Raw genomic sequence first — 25938 nt, forward strand, 5'->3', positions numbered from 1 at the left:
CCTGCCAAAATTATACTAGCCACATCATTTCACAGTGAATTCCTTTATATGAGCGCATTTGTAAGATACAATGAAAAAATAATTGATAATAATTCAGAATGAACTTACTGTATAGGATGAAAAGTTATTGATAGTCACAATTCAGTGATTTTAGCTGTGACATTTATCACAAATGACATTTGTCATTAAATATATAAACAAATGACTTTTGGTTAATTTGATGATGCAGTGAGTCTCAGTATTGTTAACAACAATGGTGGGAAAAATGCCCAAAGAAGATGATACTTAGTTTCAACTTAGTTAACCACTATCATGAATGTATTAAATTAATTGTAAGATCGATTTCGTTCCCTGATGAGCTGTGTTCTGAGTAGTGTGCACTCCCATTGCTTCTAAAACACTGATAAATGCAATCTGTTGGAATGTTTTTAAGACAATAGCTATTTAATGAATAGCTTGTGTGTACAGGAGAAAAGAGTAAGCTTGATTGCTTACAATCTGACATTTGAAAAAGCATTTTTTTAGATCTCTTGTATTTGCATATCTAATTGCTATGTAATCAAAACTAAGTGAACTGTAGCTGCTTGAAACTAAAAAATGAAAGGCAATCATCTTTAAAGGGGGAGATATCCCACTCATATGCAAGCCTGTCTGAATATTAGAATTATATTCTTCTTGTGTTTAATTATAGGTGTCTGACTGAGCAGTAAATTTATGCCTGTGTATTAAAGGAGTGAATGTGACCCTGAAACATCAGCTTTCCTTTGTTGAAGCAAAGCATTCACATTGAGAGAACTTAGCAGTGTTGTGTATTTTGGTGATAAGGGATTGTGCCAAAGTAGCTGTTAATTACCTGCTTTGTTTGATACGGAAAGTAGTGGTTCCACACTTTTCTTCCCACCAGTGACAGTACTCAATTAAAACTTGTATTAAACAGTGATAATGCCCTCGTTTATCTGGTGGAGAAGACGTGAGGTGAAGAAAATTAACAGGGTGTTTTCATCTGTTTGAAGGCGGCTTTGTTTTTTTTTTTATGAACCTAGTGACAGTAAAGACAAACGAGTTTTGTCTTTTTGGGTGGAGTAGTGTATGGTGAGCTTTGGTTATTTATTTTTTAAATCTTTGCGACTCTTGAATCCTGCTGTTTAATAACCGTGGCTATAGTAGAAGAGGAAAGAAACCTGAACTTCAGTGTTAAGAGTTGCAAATTTGGAAGATGCTTGCCCTATCCTGTTCCTTCTCATTCCTCTGTGTGAAGCATCTGTTGCCATAGGTCGTTATTTCAGTGGTTTTTGAAAATCTATTGTATCATGCATGACATGGCATCTTACATATCTTACATGTCAGAATTTTAATTTTTTTTTAATTAAAGGTTTTGACTGAGTTCTCTATTCCAAGTATTGGAAGCTTGTTTCCTAATGCAGTCTGAGACAGACTTTTTAAAGTAGCATCTATTTTTGCATATCTGAACAGAAATAACAAGGAGGAGTAAAGCAAAGAAGTTAACATAGAAGATTTGGTAGTCTTGGTTTATTTCAGATGCCAGTGCTGAAGAATATTCTAACAGTAAAAATATACTATATCAAAACTATATCAATGGGCAGTAAGAAAGGGTATAAAATTGTTATAGTAACACTTAAATGTTTATTATTTCATTCATCCGAAGAAATTAAGGAATGGTTTGGTTGCTTTCCTTACGAAATTTGGAAGGTCTGTCTTCAGCAAGCTTGAACAGGTCTATTCTGGAGTGAAAGCTGAATGTTTGATGCTAGACTATTTTGACCAAAAATGTGAAACAGTAAGTGGAAAGGAGTAATTACTGTAGCAGCTTTAAAGTGTGTACATGAAATTCTTTTGAGGAGCTCAGTGGATATGGCAATGCATGGTAATTCAACTAGAACTTCAGAGCTTCAACTGTTAGGTGAATAGAGGTCACATGCCGAGTAAGAGTGGTTGTCTGCAATTAATTAGGTGCAATTAATAAAGTTTCTTCAGAAGGCATATTGTGCATACTGAATGTTTAGCAGTAATGACTGGTCTTAGATATAACCATATACAAATAAACAAAAAAATCATTACAGATAAAACAATTTCTTAAAAGAATTTGTAAGGTGTGGAAACTTGAAAGGTTTTCTTGTTTTGTTGTCATTGTTAAAGAGCAGAAAGATTTTATTTTGTAGTGGAACATTGTAGTATAACAGGATGCAAGCAAAGTGCTGTGAGAAATCAGGCTAAGAAAAAAAGTTGTAATAGTGTTAATTGATCATGGTTTACAGAAAGAAAACTAGAAAGCCCATCTTAGTTCACAACTGGCATGTTTTTTAAGTAGTCTGCTTTTCTTTTGAAGTAAATGTTTATCTGGGCATATTAACTGATAAATTTCATTAAACTGTTGTATTTAATAATAAGTTGCTACATGATTATCGGTTACATTTTCTATAGGTAATTCATGAAGTTAGTAAATGCAGAGTTGTTCCTAATCACCACACAATTGCCCTTTCGTGCCAAGTAAACCGTGATAAGCATTAAAAAAGAACTTGATAAAGTGTTTTATGATCTGGCATTTTGAAGTGCAATTATCTGTCTGTTTCTTTAACAGTTTTTTCCAGTTTTCTTTTTTCTGCACTGTAAAAAAAACACGAATATGAGTTTGACATGCATTCAGATTAGTAGATTTATTTCATGGCACAGCAGTGCTGCAGCACAGTATGTATTAGTGTAACTGTGTTAGCTCATCCATTTAGGATTAGGTTCTGCAGTGATTAGATGGCTTTCTCTGCTCAAACATTGAATAGTCATTTCACTTTGTAGGGGGGTACTGCAGCCCACACTGTCCAGCCGCAGACAGTTTTTGTAATCAAAGCCAGTCTGTTAAGGCTTCCTCAGACTGTCATGCATTCAGTACAAATTCCCAGCCTCAAATAAAGTCAAATGACTGTGTTCTTCCAGAATGAACAGTCTTAATGGACATACTGTACTTTTTGTTCCCTGTAAAAAAAAAATGCAACAAGGCTGTCACATTTTCCTGCTTAAATTGTTCTGATTATGTTTCATTGACTTTGGTCACTTGAAAAAAATTTGTTAGCCTTTTTTGGAGTATTTTCTTTGTTACGTAGTTCAGTTACAATTTTGAGGAGCTCTTTCTTGTATTTGCTTTTAGAGAAATTTGTTATTTCCATGTACAAAATTTTAAAATAATGTTGTGATATCCCATTTTGAATAGATATTAATCTGCTATATTTTCACATAATCTCTACGTGTAGATCTTCTTGAAGAGAGGAAAATTTCTGGTTTTAAATTATTTTTAGTGTTAAGATGTGGAAAAGTAAAGGAACTTTACAATTGCCTTTCCTGGACCCTTTTTGCACGAACATGCTTTCCCTTCATGTTCTCTTTACTATTGTTGTTTCCCTTCATGTTCTTTACTATTGTTGTAGGACTTGCATTCCCTTTTGGAGGGAGGAATTGCTGTGTGTCTGTGCTTCAGAGTGAGGTTCCTAAGTCTAAGACTGAATAGGAATTTTCTTTTCCAGTCTAAGGTTTTGGGGGGGGTTTCCCATTTGAAAAATACCAGCTAGAATGTACAAATACAGTAATTTTCTGCACTCGCCCCATGGACAGTTTTTCACAAATTTCATTAAAAAGTTGGACAAAAATGGTTGTGTTAAGTTATATACTAGGTCAAATAGGAAAAGCTCCCTATCTTGGTAACTTTGAAAGAAAAGTTTAACTTTCTTGTACCACTAAGCTTTTAGGACATGAAAAATCTAGAAGCTTGAGAGCTTGTAGTTCTCCAAATAGTCATCCAGAAGAACACTGTTAAGCATCCTGTCGACAGGGTTTATGTACCACTGAGGAAAATTCAGACCCTCTATCTCCCCCTATAATCTGAGTTGATAGTACTTGTCATTTGAAATATATATACACCTGCTAAACATGCTTTTTTTTTCTGATGAAAACAGTCTTGCTGAAAGCATGTCATAAAACTTGGTTTTATTGCAGAGGTACACAATGAATCATAATTTCCTGCAGGCTCAGATCCTGCCTATGTAGGATCAACAACTAAAAAACTGAAAATGTGAACGATATTTTATTTATGGTTGGGACCTATAGAGCGTGTCTCACTTTCATACTTCAGTTTTTGGCTGCATAACAATGTTCTTGGTGCATCTGGTATTTGAAGTATTCTCTCTAGTGAGGTCACTCTGAGCACAACTACCTAAGATTTTTTTTTTTTTTTAGTAGATAGCAGTGATATTGATGTCCTTTATCCCTTCTCCATTTTCTTAGCCGTTTGGACCGTTGAGAATGAGGTTAAAGTGTAAAATTTCAAAATGTACTGTGAAAGAAAGTAAGGGGAATTTACCAGTTAGCCCTTGGTGTATCTATGCCTCAAAGCTAAGAATTTTTTTAAAATCAAATTTTGAGTGATAGAGATTTGTCTTCAAGAAGATGTGAATAATCCATCTAGAAACAAACTTTGATTCCAGGTATTAGCAGAGTTAAGTTATGATGACCTTGGGTACACTCTAAACCAATTTTTAATGATTACTGTCAGAACAGTTATTTTTCTATTGAAAAGTAATGGTCTATGATATATTGAAGGCCAGATTAAATCATCCTGACTATTCCTTCTGGTCAAAGTTTCTAAAACTGGGAAAAAATTACTTGGAGGTAAGCTTAAGTCTAAAAAGAGGCATAATGGGTAAGATGTATAGAATAACATTTCAGTGTAGTATAGTGTAACATCTAATTTATCAAAATGTTATACAAATCACAAAACCTTTTGTTATACCTATACATATGTATATACACTTGTTTGTGTGTGTCAACAGTTCTGTAATCAAGTTCCATTTTATGTGTTTGGGGTTTTTTTTCCCCTTGTGTCTGGTTTTGTGCATCATGGACTTCATACATTCCTGTATGCTAAAATGAAAACAGCCTGTTGATAAAGATCATGCCAGATTTTTGGTACTCCAGTATGGCTTGTCTACATCTAATCTCAGAGAACTAAAATCTTCATCACATGAATTTTTTTTGTTGTTTTTTTTTGTACGTTGAGTGCTGTTACTTTGGTCATACTGTGTGATGCTTCTGTACTAGCCAGTTGTCATTAATCCTGAGTAGTATTCAGCCACAAGTTTTAGTGAGTAGAGTAGTGGTCTTCGTTGTGTCTCTTGTTACTGGCCTTAAATTAGAAAAACTAAAAATTCTAAATTTAGTTTAAACAGGCAGGGTTTTTGGAAATTTTATTGCTTGTTTCAAAAAAAGTCAAGTATGATCACCTGTGTGACCAGTTTGAGACTCTGCAAGGGGGTTTATTAAAAAGGAAGTGAGGCAACACAGACAACAGGAAATGCGGCAAGTTTGAGGTGGACAAAATTAGGCCTGAGAGATTGGGAGGAAACTGAGAACAAAGTGTTAACTCTCCACAAAATCGTGACAATAGTAGCAAAAGGTTGGTTTTTTAAAAATCATATTCATAAATGCTTACTTATCTGTGAATTTTGCAAGTATATTTTCTGTGATGATAAACAGTTTCTTGCTTTCTGCTGCTGAGATTTTTCATGTGTCAAACTAGATATTTGAATTCTAGTCTGTTCATTCAGTTCTTCTTACCAGCATTTACAGTGGTTAATAGTGTTAAGAGCCATGTAATTACTTGGAGGAGGGGGTGAATATTACCACATGCAGAACTTGCAGAATGCATGGAATTCACTGTCCTGGGACTGTGTGTGGTTGTTGACACACCACAAAAAAACCCCCAAGCTTATTCCCATATGTAAGGGAAACATTTGAAATGTACAAAGTGAAAAGCTCAGTGTGGAGCTTTGTACTAATATTTTCCGTACCTGGAGTTGCAGGTACTATGTGCTTGTTCACTGGTAATTCAGATGCTCTTTGGACTCTTGGTGAGCATATACAGTGCAAACTTCCTTTTTTGGTGTATTTCTTTCTTTTCTTAGTACCTTTTCTTATATACGTATATTGGAAAAGCTCTTTGCATGCCTGTGTTTTTGAATATTTGTGGCATTTTTATGTACTGTTTCATCACCAGATTTAGGAGGTTATTTGTTGGTATCTTCAGAGTAATGAAGTAACATCTCATGCCTAAAATGGGGTAGTGTTTTAAAACTCTAATAGGTATGTTATCCTGGATGTTGTATCATGTTAGAGCAAGCTATTAAAACAGTTTATATGTATTTAAGTGCTCAAATAAAAACATCCTGTCTTGCTGTGAGACAGCTCATGTTTTTTTTGAAGTCCTTTCTTCATCTGTTGATTTGTCTGTGTATTTTATGTTGTTGGTCTCCTTTAACTTTTTTATAGGTGATGAGCTGTGCCTACTTTTTACTTTGCATACACTGCAACTGCAATGTGTGCCTTCCTTGCCTTGTGAAGCTTGAGTGCTGGTGTGCTAAATAGTTGCATATTACGTACTAAGTCAGTCAATAAAGTCAATAAAAATTTGTCCCCATCACAAGAATGTGACATCCTACCTACAAAAGTGGAATAAATGTTGTTAACTCTGCCTGCAGGGTAGGATTGGGGGCAGAACAGGGAGGATATGGAGGTTATACTATGTATGCTTAGCTGAGCATGACTTGCATTGGAAACTTCAGTTTTACGAGTATTAATGTAGTTTGTTGAATAATTAAAACATGCTTTACTAAAAGAGAGAAAAAATCCGATCAACAACTTTTGCTGATGATTTTTCTGACTTATGCAAGCACTTTTTTGTGAAGGTTTCTTTCCCTGTGAGACCATATGGTTTTGCAGCAAGAAGTTTGAGTATACAGTCTAAGCACTGTTTGTAAATTACAGCAGAAGATTAATTTCTTTCAAATTCCCATGGAGAACAGCATTGAAACCAGTGGTTGAGGTACTTTGATTTTAACTTTATATTACTTGATTACTTTGATTCCCCCCCCCCCCAAAGTCGATCAGTCACTTCTGTTCCATAACATTTAAATGGGATTTAATAGTTTGTATGAAGTAGTTCCATAGGTAGAAGAGGTATCAAGGTAAATAGTTACATATGTACTATGTGTTGCATGGTAAAAAGGGTATTAAAGCATAATTTAAAAAAAAAAGTAATATGTTCGTGTCATTCATATGTTTTGTAATCTTAAAGTAGTTTCTACATTATATAAATACACTTTTCCTTAAGAAGGTGTTATAATGGATATTGAAGTAACCACAGATACCCTTAAATTAGAATTTAATTTTAAGTGTCTTTACTTAAATTTTCATAAAATTATGCAGGATTGAAGAGGCTCACACACTCTTAAGTGGAGTAATGCCTCAGCTCTAATCATGTTAGTAGTCCTCAGAGGACAAAATCTTCTCTCTGTTGCAAATTATTGAAGGTTTTCTGTGAGTGGTATGGCACTACGTTTGGATCGATCTGATGGTCAGTTCACATTAAAGGCCTTAGGACATCTGTTCCCACTGTTCCATGTGCATCTGAGGGAGTCAATTGAGTTTGTGAGTTTCCTAAATTGGCCCCTGCGCAATTGTCTAAGCAGCAGGGGCAGCTCAGTGGAAGTAGCAGAGTCAGGGCTGCTATTTTCAGTGACAGCTGGTTGTTAAATAGACTCAACCTGCAAAGTTAAACTTCACCGTCACATTCCATGATATGAGATACATGAGTGTCTGCATTAAAATGCTCTCAGTTTGATTTTTAGCTTGCTATGTCACCATATATTTTACCCAGAAAAGTGAGAAGTTTCTGATGAGAATTCTTGTTCAACAGAAAGGAGAAAAAAAATCATTTTGTGATTTTTTTTTTCTCCATAGCTTTGAAACAGTCTTTTGTGTGATCTTGAAATGTGATGTTTTATAGACTTGTAAGTCATTTCTGAACTAAACATAATTTTCTTAAATGTGGTTCATTTTTTAAGAGTTTTTCCAATATTTTAAAGACACATGAAATTTGTTGCTTTTTTTCCTGTTTTTGTTTAGTTCCATTCTCTCTTTATAATTCTTATGTGGGGGGGGGGGGGAAACCCCTACCAAACATGCCCCCTTCACCAACCAAAGAAACCCAAAAGCAAAATATACCAAAAAACCCCCCAAACACAAACCAACTGTCCCAAGCCCCACAAACCAAAATAACCCTTTTTGAATTATGACACTGGAGCATTTAATTAAGTGCCAGTATTGTTTAAATTGGTGCCTTTTGCATGTTGCAACTGGAGAAGTAACATTATAATTGTTGGTATTAGAGAGCTGAGTTGAGTAATAGACCTGTGGTAACGATGCTCAGCTCTTTGGCCTGTCTGATGTTGGTTTCGCATTTCAGGAAGATCATGTTCCTTGTGTGTAATGATGAGAACCTTCCACCAGTTCACTGATTTGGCTTAAAATACTGACTACAGCCCTGTACTGGTTGACTGTTGTTTTTCAGTGATATATAATTTATGAGAATTTGTTGTCTTAAATAGTTTTCTAAGGATGTACTTTGAATATATTTTTCTTATTTTTAGGCATCGTGCTTTTATTTTTCTTGACGATTGCATGTTTTTCCATAAGCAGCGTTTTAAATTTCCCTTTTTACAAAAAAAAAAAAAAAAAAAATTAGACTTTCATTTTCATATATGGTAATTACATAGTTGAAGTATGGGTGGAAGGAATAGGAAAGGGCTTTGAACAATTTTTTTGAATGGAAATACATGGTGCCATCCCATCTCAGTTAACACTAATGAGCTATTTTAGTTGCCCCAGCAGTAATGGTCATTAGTTAAAATAAGCTATACTCTTTGCTCATTTGCATATAGTATAAATTTTAGTTTTATTTTACTTTTAAATTAGCCTAGTGCTATAAGATGAAATACACTAATTTTTAGAAAATACATTGCAGCAGCTTTTCTGTTCTGATAACTGCATCACTACAGCATACACAGGAAATGTCTTACAGGCTGTATTAGTAGTGGAAGAGAAAGTCATGTGTTCGTCTCCCTTTTAGACCTAGCCAGTTCATGGATTTTTCACTCTTTTCCATTTGCAGAGAACTTCTAACAATTATTTTTCTACTTATTTTTCTATTTTGAACCACAAAGAGCCCCTGAAAAGAACTTTTCATTTTCCCGAATTGTTTTTATCTTAAATTCACAAATACAACCTCAATCAAATTTCTAGGTTTTGTCCCCCATTTTTTTTCTTTAGCATGCACAAAGTTAAATCATGATTTTGTGTGCAAATCACCAGTAGTAGTAGTGCAAGAATGCTTAACTCTGGAAAAGAATTTTATGTCACTCATCACTCAAATGAAAGAGAGCTTGAAAAAAGTAGGGGTGAGCAGAAAAACAATGAAGTTTGTTCTTTCTTCTGTGACTTAGCTTCTGTTGATTCTTGCACTGTTTTTCCTTTACTAGGTTGTTTTATAGTATGGCTTCTTGAAATTTCAATCTCAAGTGTAAACAAGAAGGAATAATTTATATCCATCACAGGGTAAAAAAAAAAACCAAAACCCTAATTCCAACTCTTCATGCCTCTCAAACATCTTAAAGAAGCAAAATAGGGCACAAGCCCAATTTTTTTTTGCTTTTCAGGTCTCCTTTAAGAGCAGAGACAGCCATGATCCAGCAATTTTGGAGGTAGAGGCAAGTAAATGTTTTACTTCTTGTAAACATTCCAGTATGTTTTTGCAAGTCATCTATTATTTGAGGAGACTCTGGTTGAAAAGGAACCTCAGCCTCACCCCCTTTCCTAAATTTGCTGTGTGTGATTCTACGTGAGGAAGAATTTATTTAAGCTTTTATTGATTACTGACAGGTTTCAAATCAGTTGCACACTGTTGCAATACCCAATTGGTGTAAAAATATGTAGCTCTAATATTAGTAAGGTTTTTGTGATAATAGTTGTTGAGGTTTTTTCTTTTGAACTGATCTACAAAATGAAAGTTTGTTGAGTGGGTCATATAGTGATTTTCTTCTTAGAAAAATAAGGAAGTGCCGATTGTTTCCTACCTCCAGCTGTTGGTGTTCAAATCAGCTCTTTGGCATTCTCAGTAAGGACAGTTGAGCAACCTATTATGTACTAATACGAAACCTGTAAATATTTCTGTGCTAGGGACATCTCTGAAAGCTCATGTTGAGTTTCTCCTGATGGCATCACATTATCTTGAAGGCTATATTGGAGGTACAGGAAAGAACTATCCATCTGTTTTGCTGAAGTTTTTTTGGACCTCTCTATCTGTTACTGTGAATAAAACCAGACAGTTTGCATCGTTGCATAACAGTACATGATTATACGTGTTTGGGAAAGTTTTGCTTAACTTCTCTCTTGGATGGTGGGAACAAATGTTCTACTTCATGTTAGAGGGTTGCAGTGGGAACAGCAAAGAAGCTAGATTTTGGCCAGCTGAGGTGAGAGAATAGTTCAGTGGGCTTAAAAAAATTTGCTAGTTAATAAGCTGTACTGATGGGAAAAATTTACTGCCTGTCAGTTGGCAGTAAATCCTTGTCATCTCTTGGAAATGCATTTTGAAGAAAGCTGTAAAGCTTGTGCTTTTCTGAAGAAGAGGAAACATTTAGAATGAAGAAATTGACCTTTTTTCTACCTGTCTCTCGAGGATGTGAGCTAAGTGTGTAATTATTTTTGTCCTCAATTCATGTACCATGCTGTCTTATTTTCTAAGGTGGATGAAATCATTGTAAAATGTAAGAAAGGCTTGCACATAATGACCTTTTCTATCCAGTCTTACGCCCGTCAACTTTTGTAATTCAGAAATATATTAAATTAAACTGTAAAACTTCCATTTGATTTCTGTGGGGGCAGATAAGCGTGCAATCTGAAAAGATATATAATGGATATTTTAATGAAAGAAGCTTGGAACTTGTCTTTTGAAGAGCAGAAGCAGTTAATTTTTTAAATAACTTTTTGCGTGTTTCTGATAGTATACTGGAATTTGTTTAAAAGTTGCTCATTTTAAAATAGTGACTTGGTTAGCTCATCAAGGATTTACTTTGCTTCTGTAGCTTCATACTGTAATGACATTCTGTTTGCCTCTTTTATCTGTCCAGTATTTATTCATGATATTTCTCTCTGCATTAATATCTCTGGTAGCTGAGGGAAATGGCTGGCTGAGGGAATGTGTTGAAAAAACAGAACTTGAAATTTTTCATAATAAGCCTTAATTTTGCATATTATGGTGACTTGCAATGGAGCTGTGATAATTTGGTTAGTTGTAGATCTTATTTTGCACACTCAATTTTACTCAAAATGATGCAAGTGAAAATGTCAGCAAATTCATTATTTAATGAGTTTGTTAGAAGATTACATTCCTTTAGTGAATGTTTTTGTACATTTTAGCAGAAGTTCTGGCATTCAAAAAGTTCTCGTGAAACCAGGTATCTTGTTGGAAGGATGATGATGTCCCCTAAACAGCAGTTGTAGGACTGCTAATTGAATGGATCTTGAAGGATGCATATCTAAGCATTCTCTCCTAAAACCAGTATACATGTAAATATTGTGATATTTGACTTTTAATCGAAATTATTAATAGCTTTTACTTTCTTTTGTGCTTATATAATGAGCAGGAGGTCTATTAAACGTTGTTTTCCAATTTAAAAAGTGGACAGAATTTTCATAATTACTCCTTTATAGAAATTACTTATTTCAGTAATTTTGCAAGGGTTTTATTTTAAATGTGTTGGTATATAAAGAGCTGATGGTCGTGTGTAATATTTTAAATGAACTAAAAAATTTGTGGTTTTCAGCTCATTAGTGTAGAAAGTGAATAAAGATTTACAAGCCCTGACCTTAAGGACAGATTGATTGAAGGACCAGGGAGCTCTCTGTGAAAACCACCAGAGACAGTATGACGAGTTACAATGTTCTATGTTCTAATTCTGAAGAATCATTAAAGTCATATTGCTATGCACTGGCCCTTTTTTGGGGTGTTTTTGTTTTTGGGTTTTTTTGGGGTTTTTTTGGTGGTGTGTGTTTGTTGCAGGGATTAATTTATTTTTTCTTTGCTTTGGGGTTTTTTTTGTTGTTGTTTGTTTGTTTTTTTTTTGTTTTTTTTTTTTTTTTTTTTTTTTTTTTTTTTTTTTTTTTTTTTTTTTGTTGATTGTGTTGGGCTTTTTTGTTTGGTTGGTTTTTTTTAAGATCACTGGGTTGATGCTACCTGAGCAGTGAAGGGGGAATCCTGAACATCCATCATTTCTGTGCTGTAGGAAGGATTTCCCTAATGTATTATTAGTGGTATTCTCAAGAGCCATTTAATATCAGTGCCTAGCTGGCACTCAACTGCAAAGTCTTTAACTGGCATGACTATTACTACGTTTTAATCCAGCCTTGAGAACATGTGGCACGTGCTGGAATACTCCTCATTCTGCAGTCGTTATAATCAATAGAGTAGTTGCATGAAATTGGTCATAAAGAAGGTTTGGAACAGTGGTCACACTTTTGAGTTATCTAGGTGGTAGCTTGGGTGTGTCAAATCCCATGTAATTGTAGCAAGGATTTGAGGCAACTGCTGCAGTGAAACTGTAATTACAGACTGTGTGCAAGGTTTCAGTCATAAATACAGGGAAAACTTGTGTGCTGAGATTATTTGAGGCAGGAGTTCTGAATTCTTTCAAGGACTCTAGTTTGTTAGCCAATGTTTATTGTCAATTCTGTACTCAATGGCAAATCCGATTTTCTGTATTCTTTGTGACAAAATTTCCTTTATTTTTAAAGTAGACATCAGTTTATTTAATATGCGTTAGGATCTTTCCCACCAGTTTCCATTTCCATACTTTCCATACAGTCTTGAACTGTTGTCCAGTTATACATAGATTTGTTTTGTAATTGTTGTAACTGCATAAATTCGAAAGAATGGAACTCTTCCAGGAGGGAGTGAAATGATTAAAACACAAAGATATGCTTGTCTAATCACTGTAAGAGTGAATTGTTATAGTTTGAGTAAACTTGCTGTTCAGCAAAAAAAAAAAGAAAAAAAGAGAGGGAAAACATAAGGCTAGACTGTTACTGTTAAATGTGCTAAGATCTAACAGACTTAGCAGTGGTGCTTTATAAAATGCTATATTCCTTGTTCCATTCACCACTGTACTACTGATGGTGGCTCACTGTTGAAGAAAAAATTTAGTAAATAATGGACAACAACAAACCACACTATTGTTTTTGCACTGCTTGGAAGTATTACGATAGTATGGATCCAAACCAGACAGCATAAAGCTCACATAGCCCTTTCCTCAAAGGGGAAAAAAAAATGAAAAGGGGAAAAACAAACTCAAGCAGAAAACCTGTATGAAAGGAGGCTCAACCTAAATAAAAACATTGCAATTATCTCATGCGCTTTCTAGCTATAGAGCCAATAAGTTAGTATATGGGTTAGAATGACCATGAAATTCAGTTTTCCAGTTGCTTCTAACTGGTAAATAACATCTTGCCCTATCTGGCAGCACAGTGTATTTGGTAACATGCTCTGAAGTTACGCCACTTTGTGGCATATGTGTGCTTACCAGCAGTATTTTGTGGAAAGTATTTGTTACATTAATCAAAGAATTTGACCATCTTTTCCGAAAGAATTGTGGACTGTAGAGGGGGCCACTGTTTAGAGCAGAGCAAACCACTGTGTAAGCACTGGGTAAGAACCCCAGGCAGTCACCTGCTTAAGAGTACCTGGTCACTAAGATAAAGCCCTTCTGTTACAGATAGAGTTTCAGGAGACCTGCTGACTGCAGAATTAACTTTATGCGTCGTTTCTGGACTCGCTTTTCTCTAATCTAAAATGCAAGATGTTCTTCTAATGCTTCTACAAATTTGAAAATTCGGAACATAGTACTGTGGGAGAAATCACTGCATAACGAAAACAGAGTGAATAACTGAGTGACATTAGTTATATAATTTGTTAGTGGAAATCACTCCTAAGTGATTACAAAAACCTTAAAAAAATTGGCCTTGGGTAATAAGGCAGTATTGGTACTGCTGTATGATGAAGAGGGGAAATGGAGCTGCTGAAAACTGGTTGATGTCTCCTACGAAATTACACATTTTTAAGAAGAGTGTTGAGATTGCAAACCTTTATGTCTAAATGAACTTTTTTTTAGAGTTAATCACTATGCTGTGAATGGCAAGGTTTTTTTCTTTGACACACCCTGGCTTAAATAAATGGGACATAGTGTACTAGTTTCTCAGGTAGGCAACTGAGATGTAGCATCTGAAGTGGAGGGAAGGTGATTGCTTTGCAGGCCTAACTTGGAGTGGAAACTGAGTTTTCAGAATACTTAACTTTTAATAGTAATTTATGTATTGCGGTAAGATTACATTTGACTTACGTGGCACTAGTAAATGCCAGCATGTCCACTGGGCAGTCAGAGCGAGGGGCTCCCCATCCTCACTGCCTTCTGGGAGCTGCTGGGCTGCTGTGTATCGTGCCAGAGGTGTGACTGACACAGCTCGCAGCTTCCTACAGAGGGAGATCTGCCTGTGCCCTCCTTTGTGCTCAGCCTGCTGCTTGTGGAGTGTGTCACTGAGCCAGTTCAGCTTGCTAAACAGGCAAAACCTAATCTGACAGCAGTGGTTTGCTGCTGTGTTAACTGGCTCTGGAAGGCCCCAGCAAAAGCTGCTGCTGGTACAAAGAAGACAGAAGGAGAAAGGAATGGAGCCACTTCTCTTGTGGGAGTGAGCGGTTACCCTTGCAGCTGTGTTAAACTGGAGTCTATGGAGGAAAACCTTCTGTACAAGGAAACTCAGAATAGTTCTGTCTTGGGATTTGGGACCGTCCCGTTTTCTGAAGTGACTATACAAGATTAGTGTTCTAATTATAACCACAGACATTGTGTTTAACGTTGTCAATATTCATTTAAGCAACCGCTTATGAAAAGGTTTGGTTTATGTTTAGCACTCTGCTTTCTTATTGGCAAAGAGGTGCTTTGACTCTAAATAATCCAGGGTAGTATTTAGCTGCCTAGGCACTCGAGTCTTCTTGCTATCCTGGCAGACCTAGAGAAAGCAGGAGTGCATCTTTGAGGAAATCTCCAATGAAGATTCATCCCAAGAACTGAAACAAGAAAGGGGAATAAAAAAAATACTAGGTATTATCATGTAATACTTGATACACTATATATTACTTAGGTCAGGATTCCACAAAGCACTTCAGTTTATATAGGAGAGCTGTTGTAACATTGGTTACAGCCCTCCCCCCCTTGCCCTGTATTTTCCTGTCTGACTCTGCCTGCTCTTGTCAAAACTTGGATATTGTTTACTTTCACATCCAAATCACAAAGCATCATTCCCAAGAATTGCAAGATACAGATTTTGAGCTAAAGCTGTGGCATTGCAACCATGTCAGCCTGGTCCTAGCAGTAAAAAACAGCTTTGCTTTCCTGCACATGGCCTCTTTCCTGCATTTGACTGCATTCTTGTGGCCCCCAAATAAAGTACTATTGGCAAAGTGTTACAGGTAAAGTATTAAAGTAATATACTCTATCCTTTCCCCTCCCCAAACTGTCCCTGAACCATTCTAAAAAAATCAGTGGTGTTGAATGTTTGTTTCAACTCTTAATTTTTTTTTTTTTCTCTCATTTCTCTGAGCAAAACAGTTTCTTTATGGCTGGGAGGTTATTTGAGTTACTTGAAGTTACTTAACTACTACCTAGGTATGTTTAGTTTGAGTCATGTGTCTCTTTTAGTTGCTTTGACAAACAGTAAAAACCTAAAGATCACAATGTCCTAAAATAAAGCTAACAACATATTATTATAAAAATAATTTTATTTTACAATACAAGTCTCATTTCAGTTTATAGAAACAGTAGTAACTTCATGTTCTTAAACCGAGGTCTCTTTTTGTACATACGAAAAGTAAAAAATATAAACTTGTTACTTTTTTACCTCAGTTTTTTGGGGGAAGGGAGGAAATAGGGAAGAATTTTTGGTTTTATTTTCTTAAACTTGGCTTCTGTGTGTGGTTTTATACTGTATCTGAAACTTTTCTATTATATTGCAGGCTAAGAGGTGATGCTTTTTAATTTTCTTGGCACACTGAGTTTATGTTAACGTGTTCTATGTAAGTTTCTGTTAAAAATAGTCTGTAGGAACATCTTTGTATACTTCTGTGCAAAGATTTGGAGTTAGTGAAATTTCACTTTTCTTACTAAGTGCTAAGCAGTCTCAGGAAAGATGTTAAGGTTAGTAATGGTGTATTATAAATATTAGCAGCATGGGAAAATGGGGAAGAAAAATTCTCTCTTTAAAAAGTTTACAGTTATTTTGTAACAAAAAAAGCAAAGGGTTGGCAGGATTATATTGCAATTTTACGAAGTTTCCTTCAATATACTCCCTTAAGACCTTCACTAAGATTTATGCAGAGGAACCCCTATTGACATATCTTGTATTTTTTATCTATATGAGAGGCATGTGCAGCTTCTCCTTGAGGAAGTGCTAAAAGCAGAATGGTCAGATTCTCAAGCAAAGGCTGAGCCATGGGACTCTGGACATGATAGGCAAATTGAGAAGAAGGAACTAGAAGTGTTGGCATTAAAATGCAGGGTATTAGCAGCTGTTTATTCTGATACTTCCAAAAAGTCACTTAGCTATTACATTTTTTTCTCATCTTGATATTTCATTCCCCTCCTTTTCTTTAACAGGTCTCTAAATTCAGTTTGGGGAAAAAACCCCAGTCACTTATTCCTGATTATTAAAAAAAAAAAAAAAAAAAATTGAAATTTCACTAATTTATGTATGAATTACTGTAGCTTTGCTTCTTAGGCTTTTAACATAAATGAAGTCCAGTTTCTGGAATTCATGTTTAGATTAAGCAGGAGTAGCACCTGAAGGAGAAGTGTGGTTTTATTTTGATACTTCTTGACCCTTACAGTTTGTTCAATGTCACTTATACGTGGAGCTGTCATAAAAGAGCAGGAGCCCAGGGGTTTGTGGATGAGTTTAACTGAGAAATTGATTACTTTAACACTGAATTCAAATTACTGGTGAGGGGAGTGTTTATATCTTGGCCAGGTTTGCTGTGTGAAGCAGCAATCAAGTCAAAACAAGACAGAGGAAATAAAACATGGAATAGAGAAATAAAAATGGCTAAAATTCAGTAAAGGCAGGTGCCACAATTATGTGTAGCAGTTACTGTTGATGAAAGTTGCATGATAGTACTTCAAAAGAGGAAAGAAAATGTTTCAAAACATGTACAATTACACTACTGGCCTAGGAGCTGATCATGTTATCCATTGAATACAAAAGTATAAATTTGTTTTATGTTTTTTACTTGGCCAAGTGCTAGTGACTAATACTACTACATTGAGTGCAGTTTTCCAAATACAGCATGCTGTAAATGGCATTCCAAAGTGGAGTCGAGAACAGTGTGTTTTGGAGTTGGGGTTTTCATTTGGGTTTGTTTGTTTGCTTGGTTTTCTTTTAATCATTAAAAAAAAAAGTTCCTAGAGAAATATTTGGGAGTACTATACTGTGTAGAATAAAACTGATGAGAAACCAATGAGCAGACAGTTTTTTCCCCTTAAATACAGTTGAGGAATAGCAATAGCACTTTACTGTAAACAATACAGTACTCTGAAATATGAAAACACTGCTCAGATGTTTCCCTGAGTTCCCAAATCATTGAACCACAGGTGCCTATGATGCTTTCTACCGTTTGTGTTCATTGCACAGATGAAAGTAAAAGTTTCATACAAATAGAAAAATGAAAAACTAGGATGTTTACCTTGAAGCTATAAGTAAAGGTACACACCTCAGTATGCTCTTCATATGTTTTAATCATTCACTACTCTAAAAAGCTTCCAGTCCTATCCCTTTTTTTTTTTTTCCTCCGCTTCTGGGCAGTGATTTGCTTTCTTAAATGGCAAAGTGGGAAGCACCTCCTTCTGTGTTTCTCTGTCCCAGTATTAGGGCACTCCTGGAACACCACCTGGTGATGTTGATGACTTTTTGTCTGAGATAGTTCTAGGATCTTGATGCTCACTTTCTGGACCATGTATGAACCACTGGATTGTTATGTGGTGTTTTCTTAGAGTTGCAACTTCTTTCTTCAAGCAAATTTCTTGAAGTTGCCATACCTTGAGTTAGTTTTGGAAAGTGTATTAGATTAGGTCCTTTTGGATGTCAACACTTTCAGATCTCCTAGTTTGAGAATCCCAGATGGAAAATGGTCATCAGATTTCCTTTTAATTAAGACTATTTTGCCTGTCAGCATGTACTTTAGCAGAGTTTTAGTTACCTTGGTAAGTTTTTGGGTGGAAGAGAGGCATGCATTCGCAAGGCTAGTACCTTGGTGTCCTAGTCTTCTTCCTGGATAGAAGGGAATGCAATGGTAAATTAAAACATAATACAGCTGGAATACTGCCTAAATAAAAACTCAGATATACAAAGGGGTCTTAATGTACTTAAAAGAGTAAACTCAATAGTATTATATAGTAAAATATTATATTAGTGACATGTTGGTCCTGCTTTAAGAAATACCTTTTCATGTTCATAAAAACTGATGTATTATAGATTTGTTTGCTTTTACATATATATAATTCTAACATCCTGTTAATTATTCTTAAAATAAAAATTGTAAAATATGTTAAGTAAATTGAGTAATTTGCTCTGTGTACGTGGTACGTAGGTGCTGCTTGATAATAAGGTATATAAAAGAACACTTACTTTTGTCATCCTTTCTCTGTCTAAAGCTGAATAGTGGAATCAGCTTTATACTGATTAATAATGCTCATAAACTCAGAGGCAAATAGGTTTATGCAGAAGTGATTTTAGAACAGTTGCAGGTTACTTTGAAGTTAATTTTATTCGTTACTGATGATGAATGGACTTGAGTCATGAGTTGAAATACACTTACTGTCTGTATTTTCTGATTGCTGAGAATGCTCTGAGGAATGTGTCCACTCTTCCAGATTAGGTTTTGTTGGTCTAAGCCTTCACTGAAAAATGTTTTTTTTACCTTGAGATTTAGAATATGGAGGTACTTCTCTTCAAAAAGCCATCTAAAGCTAACTCTGAACCAAGAAGACTTGCATTCAGGATTTATTGGTATTTCATTTTCTTTCAAGGGAATTTGATGTTTGTTCAGTGAGTGGTCAGTGTAGAAAGAATCTCAGTATTGTGAAATGTTTCATACTGCTTTTCCCTTTTCTGTAGGGGGATAAAACCATACTTGGATATCAGTGTAACTGTCTCCATATAAAGTTTACTACGCCAGGAATACTGATAAAATTAACATGTTAAAACCTGTAGTCCAAAGTCAGAGAAATGAACAGTCTCACTCTTCTGCCTGGGTAAAGTTTGTTACTTCATGGTAATTTTAAGTATCAATATTGAAAATTGCATTCATCTCTAACAAATATATCCAGGTATTGAGTTTATGCTATGCATTTCATGTACTAAATTCTCATTTATTTCCCTGTGGATATGGATGCATGCAAAACTTTTTTACTTTTATCCCACAACAGTGAAATACTCAGTCTTAACAGGCTCCTGGACTTCCATAGCACTTGACAGTACAGCTTGTTACACAAACCTTATTTTCACACTGCTAGATTTGAGAGAAATATGCAAGAAGAAAATCCCGGGGAGATGCGGTCCTGTTGCCAGTTTCCCAGAAACTTCCCCTTCTTGAGCACGTTTGTGCTGGCTCGGCTCTCTGGAGCAGTTCCTGCGCAGCACAGCCCTGCGGAGCAGGGGGTGGAGCGCTCCAGCTGCGGTGGTGACAGGGGCTTCCTCTTCTGTCAGCAGCCCCGGAGGGCTGGATCAGCCGCGCTCACTCGTGCTGGGAAGCAGCAGCTTTACAAAGATCCAGGGCTGTGTTTGGAGCATTTAGGAACCATTTTGACTACAGGGCAGATCTGAACTTGGGGCGGTGCCTGGTTTGAAGTTTCCTGAGCACAAAGTCTGTGTTGAGGCTTTGAGACAGAGAACAAAATCAAAATCCTCTTGTGTCATTTAAACATTAGGTTGCTTCATGCTGCCATATTTTTTTTTTAGAACAGTTCTTAAAAGATGCTTTAGATAAATGCCCTTTGACAATGTTTGACAGCTGCTGGCTAGTTTAATGTGTGCTGGAAGACACGCTCTTTTTCAATCCAAAAGTATCTTGGTGTGGGGCTTAGTGTACAATAATAATTTATAATTAAAGACATGACAAATAGCACTAACTTGTTTGACAATCAAAACAACAAGTGTTTGACTGTTAATTTAAGCAATTGATCTGTTGTTTCTATAGGTGTAAACTTAGATCAGAAATAAGTGTGGCGTAAGCTGCCATGTTCTCCCTGACCAGGTGCTATTCCCTCAGCACACCTTTGTAACGTTACTTTGTTCACCAGCTTTCTGCTTGTGAACTGCTGCCATTAGAAACACAGTAGGAACGAAAGTCTGTGTTAATTTGCCTGACTGTAACTGCACAATTAAAGCAGTTTATCAGCAGGGGTTAGAACAATCAGTGTGTTCTGATGCTTCGTGTTATAAAATTACTTCTGTTGTTCAAACAGATACTGTAATTAGTGCATCATTTTAAACTGGTTTTCTGCGGGGCTGGCTTGGAGTTTCATCTGTTAAAAACCTCTATTTTTGGTACTTACCTAAGCACTTACGTTGTTTGCAGGCCTCATCGAAATTAACAACTTCTATTGAAATGTTAATATCAAGACTGTATAATTCCAATACGGGTTTGGGGGTGGGTAGGTTTTTTTTTGGGATTTTTTTCTTTTTTTTTTTTTTATCAGTCAATCCTGTCAAGACCTAAGATTCAGCTGCAAAAATGGAAGGAGCAAGCCCCGATTTACAAACTGTTACTGTAATACTAGCATTTAATACATGTAATACATCGTCACAGATGAGCAGGTTACTTCATACCAGATAATAAAGATGACTGTGTGTTCTGTCCCTGGCATGTGCATACTTGGATCTCACTTAGATAGTTTCATGAGACATGGTGAGACAGTCTTTTAAGGGGCAGTTACGTGTTAAAACATGGTCCTTCACCTTCTCCTTTTCCCAGCTACAGCACTGACCTTGTGTTGGCACTCAGTAGCCCTTTATGGTTGTAAATGCCCTTGTCAGGCAGAAAATGGGGGGGGGAGTGGGAAGGCATCTGCTGCATCAGCATGTAGTCTGAAAGGTTGGTGTGGTGCTGGGGCCAGTCCTAGTGGGAGCAGTAAGGGCTGCCTGGCAAGGGGAGTGAACCTTAGGAAGTTGTTATACTGGTTGGGAAAGGATGCAGGAATACAACAGTAAGAGATTATCCAAGTGATTTTTGTTTCATTAGGGCTGGACCTCTCATGAATACGGATCAGCTGATGTGGAATTATTTGTAGACTGAATGGTTTATTCCTTGCACAATGTTAAAGAAACCTTCTGTCTTCTGGATGTTTGTTTTGAGATGTCTCTGCAGCAGAAAAGCCAAAAACTTGAAAATACAATTTTGTAGTTCAGGTTGGCAGAACAGTTGCAAGAGCAGAAGTTTCATTAAACAACACAAGACAGACAACTCTTGAAAGGTTGGGAGTGAATGACTTTAGGGCAAAGTGCATTCTTCTAAGATTCCTCTGACTTGGTTTTACCAGTTCAACTGTGTCAACAAAAGGTGGTAAAGTAAGATGTAAACTGTATTGAATGGCCGAGTAGTGTTTCTCTTGGACTTAGTAATTCAGATGTTGTTGCACGGCTGCAATACATATCATGTCTTACTTAAAAATACCAGAATTAGATCAGGACTAGAATGTATTTATAGTGATGTTATTTGTGACCTTTCAGTTTAACTTCTGTTTCAAAACTGTTCAAAATCAACATGTTAGCTTTTTTTTTTTTTAGTTCACACACCTTCTTTTAAACTGCTCTTTGAATTATTTTAAAAGCTTTGATATCTATGTGTGAATGTTTTCGTTATGGAAAAGAAATATTCGCCTAGAGCTACTGTCAATTTTAATGTACCTGCAGCACAATTTATTAGACAAAACATATTGTGAGAATTTTACTAAATAGCGGATTTTCTTCTCTCCACATCTTATCTGCTCCATTTGACTGTGAGAAGTGGCTGTGAGTGATTATACTGGTTTTTATATCTTAGGATAATTTTAATTAAAGTTCTTAGAGTGTACTTGAATTAAACCTTTGTATGGTTTAAAGGACTAAAGCTATTCTGATGCCTTTTAATTTTAGTGTTAAATTTGACATTATATGAAAACATTCTTCCCTTTTACTCTATTTTTTCTGTGGTTTTTGTCATTCAGTAGGGAGAGCAGCTTGTTTAATAGGTTGGTGAAAACAATTTAATAGCCTATCACTTCAAAATGAGTGAGAATACTAAGGTTAATTTTCAACACTTGCTTGAGCTGGTGGCTTTACTTCAAAAGATCCCTGCTCTTGGTACCGAGCTGGTTTTGTATCTTTTTAGTGGCCTACATTAAAGGAAATTGTATGAGACGGAGTGGAAAAAAGTGCATAGAATGGAAGCTGCACTTTTTTTAATACTATAGAATAGTCCATAGCTTTTTGAAAAAAATGCTGTGTGGAAAACTTGCTTCCACTCTTACCACATTGCATTCATTCTTTCTTTATTGTCTAACTAATATTTTTTGCCTACAAATAAACAGACGCTAGAGTAGTATTTTTTTCAGAGTTTATTTCATTTTTCTTTAATGGCATTCTGACAGTTGGAAATTACTGGATCTTACTTCAGCGGTTTTTCATTTGTCAGCTTACTTTTCGTCAGTTGGCCATACTGTGAAGGTCTTTGGGGTGAGACATAAGGTTTGAAGTTTTTTTTAAAGTTGATGATAAAATATTTTTGATTGCTTTCAGTTGATATTTTCCTTTTTCAACATTTGAATAATTCTAACAATTTCAGTCAACCTTGACACTTCTTTCAGTTGGTTTGAAGTACGTTGAAACATATTGACTAGGGAAGCAACCTAACTTTGTACTCTATTCTAGAAGAGTTTTCAGTCATCTGCTTTGTATAGCTTGTGGAAAGCTAGTAAGCTGCTGTCTCATTCTTGTTCAGTCAGAGGTTGAGGAATTAAGAAGAAATCTTTGGGATGGGATGAAGATGTAAATAGAAATGGCCATTTAGGCCTGAGGTGCAGGAGGTGCAAACCACGACTTGAAGTTACTGTGTTATGGTGAGATGTATGGAAAATACGGGATACAGTTTAACAGTGAGCTGGACTACAGTAGTTCCCTCATGGAACAGCCTTTCTAATATTTAAGTTTTGATTGTATAGATTCAAGTCAGTTGCATGCTTTACCTGCTTTTCTGCTTCCCCCTAAATCCCTCCCCAAGAAAATTCCTGTAGTTACACTACGTTTTTTTGTGCAGCTAAATTTTGAGGAGTTGTAGCAATATTTTTTTTAAACTACCTAATACATTGACCCTAATAGCAAGATAAATACTGAGTACTCCATTATTGTGCATAGGTGTTCTGAGGATTAATGAGTGTATATGCATAGGCAAGAGAATGAAAGCACATCTGTCTACAGAATTAGGGTATATTTAAGGATACTGAAATTTCTGCCAGACAAGGAGCACAGTGAAATTTCATCTGCCATTTATGTTGTCCTTAATGTTCTTTAATTTAGCAGACAAGATAGTTTGGTTATAATTAAGCTTTTCTAATATTGTTGTTCCTCAAGGCTGTGGCATAAATCACTTTACTTTGTAGTTTTCTGCATCTTCAGTCGCCATTTTTCTTGTATAATTCTTCCATAAACAATCTCTGGGATGCAGGAAGACTTCATGCTGTCAATTACTTCTTGTGTATGTAATACAATTTTGAGTATATGCAATTGAATTTCTTTTTCCCCAAGTCTTAGGTTTTCTGATTTTCCTGGTGCTATTTCTTCCTTCATTGTGCATACCCTTCCTGCTGCGGTGGCAAATGTTTCTTTCCCAAAATAATTCTCATGGCAATTTCTATTACTTTTGACTGCTTTTTCAGTAGGTAGACCTGGCAACTAGGCTGAATTGCTCAACAGTTGCTACTGAAGGACAAGGGGCAATTGGGCCACTGAAAGAAAAAAGATCATGTTTAAACCTAAGAATAAGCTTTTTGTTGTTGTGACTGAGCACTGGTTGAACACTGAACAGGTCTCCTGAGGGAGGGGATGCAGTGTCCATCCTTGGAGGTGTTTAAAACCTGGCCCGTAGCAACATGCTTGAATTGACCTTGCCCTGACCAAGGGGTTTGGTTTGGATGATGTTCAGGATCTCTTTCCACCCCAGACATTTACTGAATCTATGAAGTGAACTGGTTTGTCTTACCTGCAATTCACTTCAAGACTGCCACATCTTGTACTTTATTTCTTTGTGCCAAATTATGCAACAAGGCAAGTTGCTGTAATTCTTTCCTGCCCATTTTTTCGCTATTTTCTCCCCCAAAAATATCAAAAGAAAACCCTAACCAACCCTTAAAATCGTGGACCATGTTCCACGAGTCTTCAGAAAGATTCCTTCCTACTTGTGTTCCAGATATATTCAATTACCTGTTCAGTCTTTACTATAACAAAACGTGGTTGAGAAAAGATGTGTTCAAGACTTGTTGCACAGAGGATTAGTTTACTGTAAATAAAGATTTTACTTGGGGGAAATTTTTTTTTTTTCCAAACCTTCATTTTAGGATTTAAAAGGAGAACGAGGTACCATAAAAAAGGTAGCTCTTAACTGCAAGAGGTTTGAAGATTCTCTCTTTCATGAATGTAACTCTGTTACATGTTTTGCACCTGACTTTCTGTTGGAATGAATGAGCTATTAAAGACCCGAATTTCCCAATTTGGGTAAAACTGAACGGGTAAATAATCAAATATACATACTAGTATAAAAAGACGTTTCTTAGAAAACTGTTAACCCACTAAGAAAACCATCTCATGATACAGAATGGGAGCACTGGATGAATTCAAAACCCCAGTGCATCGAGGTAGAACAGAAGAAATTATGAGCCTATTCCAAACTCTGTCTTTTCTCTTTTATTTTGAAACATAGTGTGAACTTTTATTATTCTTAGCCTTTCTTTCAGTCTTACCATTTGACTGAATAAATAGCACTTTCAATAACAGGACTTTTATTACTGCACTTCATGGTCGTGGAAGAGCTTATCGTAGTCATATAGTATTTCAGTTATCTTACTGATAAGTAGTTTATATGATTGTTTGTGCTGTGAAGTCTCACCCTAATAGTACCTGTGATTATAAACATTGCACACAACACGTTCCACCTAAAAGTAAATTAGGGGGGTAAAAAAAATCTTCAGTATCATGTGTTTGTCCTATATGCAGCTTTTTGTTCTCTTTTTAAACTGAACAAAAAATTGTCATGCTGCAACAGAATAATTTGGAGTACAGTGCCAATAATTGATGTGACATTAATCTGAAACAAGTTTTTGAGACTTTGTACAGTATTATTTTCATTATGAGAGAAATGGATACACCACCATAAAGCCCCTTCATGTTTGCCCACGCTATGTGTAAACATGGTGCGCGGTGTTTAATGACGTGGTAGCTAAAATTGCACTAGGGCATTCCTTCTCTTTCAGGAACAGATCTTGCTGCTTTACTTGGGGATACCTTTCTTCTCGTTTGTTCCTCTTGGCCTTTTTTTTTTTTTTTTTTTTTTTGCCTCTTGTGATACTATAGTCGTGCAGGTTGTCTTGCACCTGGTGTTAGTAACTAGGACTTTTCCCGTTCCAATACTGTGTCAGTGCAAGAAGAGGCATAGTTGCACATTTCTTCCTCTGCCCTCTGCTGGTTTAGGAACCTTCTCTCATTCTTCATACCTGTAACATATTATTTTGTACATTACCTCATATTGATATAGCTTGCCACCATCTTAAAAGAAAACAGGTCACTCCTGCTTTGGATTAAAAAAAATAATGAATTGATTAATAAGAGTAGAGTTTTGATCACGATTGAATAAATAAGATGCAAATACCTTGTCATAGGTAGTTCTTTCAAAGATTACATTTCAACAGAGAA

The 25938-nt window shown here is 35.9% G+C and overlaps 1 protein-coding gene across 17 annotated transcripts in view; it reads left to right on the forward strand.

Moving 5' to 3' along the window:
- The window catches only part of QKI (QKI, KH domain containing RNA binding), a 157544-nt gene that overhangs the window by 76685 nt on the left and 54921 nt on the right, over nt 1-25938 (forward strand). For 9 of the 17 annotated variants that reach the window (XM_042025084.1, XM_042025074.1, XM_042025077.1 and 6 more), the window contains one exon: nt 9555-9605. The exons of 7 other annotated variants lie outside the window; for them this stretch is intronic. In XM_042025084.1, coding sequence (XP_041881018.1) covers nt 9555-9605 — 51 coding nt within the window. The remainder of the gene's footprint in view (nt 1-9554; nt 9606-25938) is intronic. One more of the 17 variants, XM_042025075.1, reaches the window with a different exon arrangement.

Source organism: Corvus kubaryi, unplaced genomic scaffold (assembly GCF_017639235.1).
Source record: "Corvus kubaryi isolate FWS band 111438036 unplaced genomic scaffold, C.kubaryi_AGA036_p1.0 37266, whole genome shotgun sequence".
NCBI lineage: Eukaryota > Metazoa > Chordata > Aves > Passeriformes > Corvidae > Corvus > Corvus kubaryi.